At 32.1% G+C, this 5546-nt stretch overlaps 1 protein-coding gene across 1 annotated transcript; it reads right to left on the bottom strand.

The window, feature by feature from the left end:
• Window positions 1-224: 224 nt before the first annotated feature.
• LOC106767083 lies at window positions 225-4185 on the bottom strand. Its single transcript, XM_014651905.2, has 5 exons — window positions 4104-4185; window positions 2734-2874; window positions 2099-2183; window positions 1864-1944; window positions 225-796 (listed from the first exon to the last, which is right to left on the bottom strand). Exons 2-5 carry the CDS (start codon window positions 2863-2865, stop codon window positions 441-443), a joined length of 654 nt encoding a protein of 217 aa, XP_014507391.1. The 5' UTR covers window positions 2866-2874; window positions 4104-4185; the 3' UTR covers window positions 225-440.
• Window positions 4186-5546: the final 1361 nt, after the last annotated feature.

Genomic DNA, 5546 nt, shown 5'->3' with positions numbered 1-5546 from the left:
AGTTTAAATACGCTATCTTGGTTATTCTTAAATCCTAATTTGGCAATTTTACCTTCATTATTCCTTAGCCCCTTCACATCTATTTTCTCTCCTATTTTTTCTTTTGTAAAAAAACAATTATTTCATCAAAAATTCATTCTCAGTCCAGTTTTGAGAACAAAGGCCCTAACGATGTGGTGGCAGCAGGGTTTCAAAGACATTATTAGGATTAAAACAATCCAACATTAGGAAGAACACAACTGAATTAATATAGCGCTTTCAGTACACAAAAAGAGGCCAAAAGAAAGGGTCTTTAAATCAGTGAACATTATGCAACCGAAGCAAATGACAATTTGAAAAATACAAAAATTTATCATCCTTTTGCAACATAAAAGTGTTGCCCGGGAGAATGTTAATTTTAAAAATTACACTATTAAAGGCCATGGCGGGTATAGGAAACATTATTCCGTAAGTTTTCTTCTCTTTGGTTTTCCTTCATGAGAATTGTCTACGGACATAGAGGAAATGCCAGTGCTGTGACCATGTGAGGACTCGGACAAGTTGAATTTAGATTTAGACTCGTGTCCTTTTTTTGAAATACTTGATGGCTCAGTAACTCCAGACAAGGAGCTTCTCTGTCTGCTACCTTTTGATGAAGCTGCACGTCCACCACTCTGCATAGGAAAGTACCGAGATGAAGTTGTCCCCGTGATTCCAGAAGAATTTCGATGTGCATGTCTTGTGTTGATTGAATTGAGGTTCTCAAGTTCTTTAGGATCAGGGTAATGGACGGTTGAAACTCGCATTGAAATCTTTGCTGCAGTAAAGCAAAAGAAATAACTTAATGCTTGATTTCAAAGGCTACAAATTAGAAATCTATAAAAAATTAAAAGTGCTATTAGACACTCGCAAGAACCAGATTCTAGCAAGACAAAGTGACAAGTAGTCAAATACAGCAAGGTAAAATCCAATCCAATATAAAGAGGGCGGGGGAAAGGGAAATAGGAACAGAATCGGGAGTGAGATCCACGTGAATTCACAGTTTCTGAAAAACATAGCTAATGAGAAAGCTGCTGGTCAAGTTCAAAATCAAAAGTGAATCATTTGGTACTGTACTCACAATATAACTTCCTGTTACATGAACATTGGACTTATATTCACATGCTTTTTTTTTTTAAAGAAAAACATCAATTGAACAAAACAATCAAACCTCATATTAGAGGTTTCATGGTTCACCAAATAGATAGAAACCAGACTTGAAACTCATGAAAATTACTAGCAAATGTTGAGATAAAGAAACGGGCTGGCTGGCCAGTTTGGCAAAACTGATAAGGGTTGAATCTAGAAGTTTTTCAAAAGAAAGTTACTCAAAGCAGCTTGTAAAAAATAATGAGAATTTTCATGTTTTATTATTTTAGAAGGTTAAACAGATACACCAAAATTGTTTAGAAGTAATTTTTAAAAGAAAAAGTGTGAAGCAAATGAACTCTTACTATCATAACTCATTAGATATACATTGAGGTACTAACTCATGGATGTTGCACCAAGTACATTCAACACCTTTGTAAAAGTTATTTACTCAAACAACACTTGATGCAAAACCAGGCACTACTCTTCTTATGGCTTGAGATTTTACCTCAAATTATAGTAACTAACAATAAAGCTCTGTCGGAAAGCTGGGATAGTTCTCAAATAATTCACATTAAAATGACCAAAGAACAGCCAAAGTCCCATCTTACATGTTCTAATAACTTGAGAGTCAAAACCTCAAATAATAAATAACAAAAAAGCTCTTACTCTCTGTGAGCTAGAACAATTCTCAAAATTATTGTTGATATCCTTCATATGACATTAAACAAAAAAACAAAATATATGGATGCTTACCAATTTTTGGTTCTGTAGAGGAAACAAAAACTGTTTCATCTGGCTTCTGAGCAAAAAAGTTTACAAAATCATATGCCTTACCTGCCAGCATAATATGAAAATTAAGGCCCTTGCAGAAAGCAATCATATTCATTTCCCCACACACAAAAAGAAAACACGATTTAGAGATCAATTATGCAAAACTTGAAGTTGAGAACACAGATTGATGGTGTCACAGATGATTAATTTTATATACCTGATGAACCCTCAAAGCTGGCTAGCTTACCACCATTATTAAGTGTGAGAAACAATTTCTGTCCATTTATGTCAGATAAAAAATCCTGGACAAAAGCATCATACACACATCAAGCAAGACAACAATGGAAATAATTAACACATCATCTAACTGCTAGATGAAAGAAAACACCATCAATACAAACACCAGTTCATTTGAATAAAATGCAACCTTAAAAATTTATAAAAATTGATCAGTCTCCTATAATAAAGTAAGGGGTAAATGTCAGCAAATGAATAGAGGTAATACACAGAAATTTATTTTTTCACACTCTTTAATGAGATCTAGCACAACAAAAATTAACATGAAACATGTACTGCAATTTTTAATCCCCAAACAGAATATAACACAATAAAAACTAGGCTTAGTAGAGAGGCTTGATAAAAAAAAGAAACCTAATTGTTTGGAAACTAAAGCCAATACACTAATTTTTACTTTTAATTTTACTTGATACTACACTTGATCATTCACTTTTGCAATAACAATGATATCAATCCTTAAGGATTTTTCTTTTTCATTTAGTTGGCATCAACATTTAAGATTCAGTTAAAAAAAAAAAAAAAAAAACAAACCAAAGGCATAAAGGACAAACTTACATTGGAAGAAGGCAGCTTAAGAAACAAAAGTTCAGTTGAGTCAGTCAAGTCAACGAGAGCTTCATTACTGTCTTCCACATATTCTGCAGAAGGCCTGTAACCTTCTACGCCCTCCAAATCAGCCATTGACATTAGCAGAGCCTAAAATAAACCCCACCCGTATTTAAAGGAAACATAGAAGAAAGGAAGATAGAAAATCAAACACCGAAAACAGAAAATAATTCTTCAGTTCAAATGCAGATAAAAATAGTCTGATGCCAAACTGCATGGGATTATGGACACATGTTGAGTCCATCAATGGTGAAAATTTAATTCTACTACTTCCCTAACACATCCACTCAAATGGTTAGCCAGGTCAATTCAGACCGTCCCGAAAACGATAAAGTTGAATGGCTAGTAGTCAGAAAATTTATCTACGGATAAAATATTTTATGCTATACAAGCATAAATGCTCAAAACTAAATTAATGACATAATAATTAACAAAAGGTGGCCAAAAAAACACTGATCATGACCATAAACAAAAATGCAGTGTGGTATATGAGATGACAGAAGCTAAGATCCCAGTGCCCAGGAAGGTTGCAATGACTGTGAAACTGCCAGAGAAAAGAAGGTATTCAGAGATGGATGGTCGGTGGGCGTACTTCAAAGTACAGAGAGGGTGGTTGTGCTTCAAAACAGAGATTGCTCAATGCTGGAAAACTGAATATAGCAGTAGAAGGGTAGCAAAAGAGAGTTTTTCGCCAAACCATTATAATGTTTTATTTGACATTAAAAGAAACACGGTAATCATTACTAATAACACATCCACAATCTTATGAAGTTCGTTTCACAAAACTTAACACCGTGTTTATCAGTATCGCCTAGCATTCAAATATAGCTGTCAAGAGCAACAACACTTTATCAATTGTCACCAGATCACACAATCGCGAATTCAGTGCTATATACTCACTCTACAATTAAAACTGTTTGATAAATAACTGATTTTGAGAAATAAACGTTTTTATATCTCAAAAACTCTATCAGCAAAACAAGCCATTATATCTCTAAACTAAGCTGAATCAAAGACACAACAACGTTCACAAGACAAAATAAATAAAACAAGCACTCTGAACCCTAGAGAGACAGCATCACTCAATGCAAAAACAATAAAAACCACATAAACACAGTTCAATTTGATTTAATTTGGCGAATCTGATGCAAAATTTTGTAATGAGTAACGTAGTATACAAATACTTGGCGAAGCGGGTAATTGTATTTAGTTTTCAACAACATTGTGTTAACAAATTAAACTCAATATGCAGCGGAAGGCAAAGGGAGAAAAACACGTTGCTGGACGAAATATGAAGAATAGAGAGTAGAGCGAGTTACCGGAACGGCGCAGTTGCAGGATTCGTCGTCAAACAAAGATGGATAAAGCACCAAACAATGAAAGAGGCTGCTTCAACATATATTCACAAATTAAATAATTATTTTTAAGTTAATGAGATATACCTTTATTATCAGATCAAGATTCAGCATTTAAGTATTTTATTATATAATACAATTATTTTAATTTAATAAAAAATATTTTTATTAAAAAATAATACCAAAAAACTGTATGAAAAAAGAAATTGTTTAATAATGATAAAATAAACTTACCAAAGAAATACATGGACTTATGACAAATCTTATCTTCGTTTAAAATTATCAAATTAACAAGTCATGACAAAGTTAGAAAATAACACTTTAAAATTCATATTAGTTTAAAAATAAAATAACGAGATATTATAATATTAAAAAGTTTTAATATAATTAGTTTTATTATTTTAAAACATATTATCTTTTTATAAAATTTATTTTTTTAAGAATTTTTCATTTTTATTTATAATTAGACTAGAATTGTTTTTTTGGCGAGTTTTTTAATTTGGATTGATAAGTTTCTTTATTCATGTAAGTTGAGTTTTAATTCTTTCTCTTGATTTTTTTGTTATTTGATGCATGTGAGTTTTTTTTTACTTGCATTCGTTTTTTTAGTCATTTATATGTCTCTACTGATCATGATCATAACCGTATCTCTTGATCATTGTTGTGATGTTTCTATATGTAAATAAAGCATATGCAACTTGGGAAGAGTTTCGATGGTTAAGGTCTTATGAGTTGTTAGCCAAATAAGGAAAGCTGATTGCATTATTTTTAAGATATAAATAACTTGAAAAGTCTAATTTTATGATTGTATGGTGAATTGAGTGAATGATTGATCTTTGTGATGAGTGAGATATCTTGAATTATGGTTAAATTCTTAAATTGTATGAATTGATTATATGATGAAATTCGGGAATGTTGTATGATTAGTATTGTAGATAAGATTTGGTATGTTTTGACATTTATGTTTGTTGTTGGACTAAATTTGCAAGGCTAGAAGGACAAAAATTTGTAGAATTATGTTATGCAGAATTATACAAACTCCTTGGGCGAAGCCAAGTGGTCGTTGAATGAGAATATACTCGTCGGATGAAGCTAAAGTCATGAAACTCATTGACTTAACAATAGTTAGGCAAGACAAGTCACATTTTTAATTGTTATTGAACTAAATTTGCAAGGCTAGAAGGACAAAAATTTGTAGAATTATGTTATGTAGAATTATACAGACTCCTTGGGTGAAGCCAAGTGGTTGTTGAATGAGAATATATTCGTCGGATGAAGCTAAAGTATGAAACTCATTGACTTAACAATAGCTAGGCGAGACAAGTCACATTTTTAATTGATGTTGGGCTTTGTATCAACATTAGATCCATACAATCCCCCATTAAGTGTATGAGTCCCTCTATTTAT

This window comes from Vigna radiata, chromosome 7 (genome assembly GCF_000741045.1).
Source record: "Vigna radiata var. radiata cultivar VC1973A chromosome 7, Vradiata_ver6, whole genome shotgun sequence".
NCBI classification, from domain to species: Eukaryota; Viridiplantae; Streptophyta; class Magnoliopsida; order Fabales; family Fabaceae; genus Vigna; species Vigna radiata.
The sequence above is the reverse complement of the archived record's forward strand: the minus strand, read 5'-3'. Positions and strand labels throughout refer to the sequence as shown.

Coding starts and splice junctions, on each gene's coding strand:
- LOC106767083 (XM_014651905.2), bottom strand. CDS start 2,865: ATGTCAATGGCTGATTTGGAGGGCGTAGAAGGTTACAGGCCTTCTGCA. Junction 1,945..2,098: donor CAGCTTTGAGGGTTCATCAG/GTATATAAAATT, acceptor TTATGCTGGCAG/GTAAGGCATATGATTTTGTA. Junction 797..1,863: donor CTCTACAGAACCAAAAATTG/GTAAGCATCCAT, acceptor GCTTTACTGCAG/CAAAGATTTCAATGCGAGTT.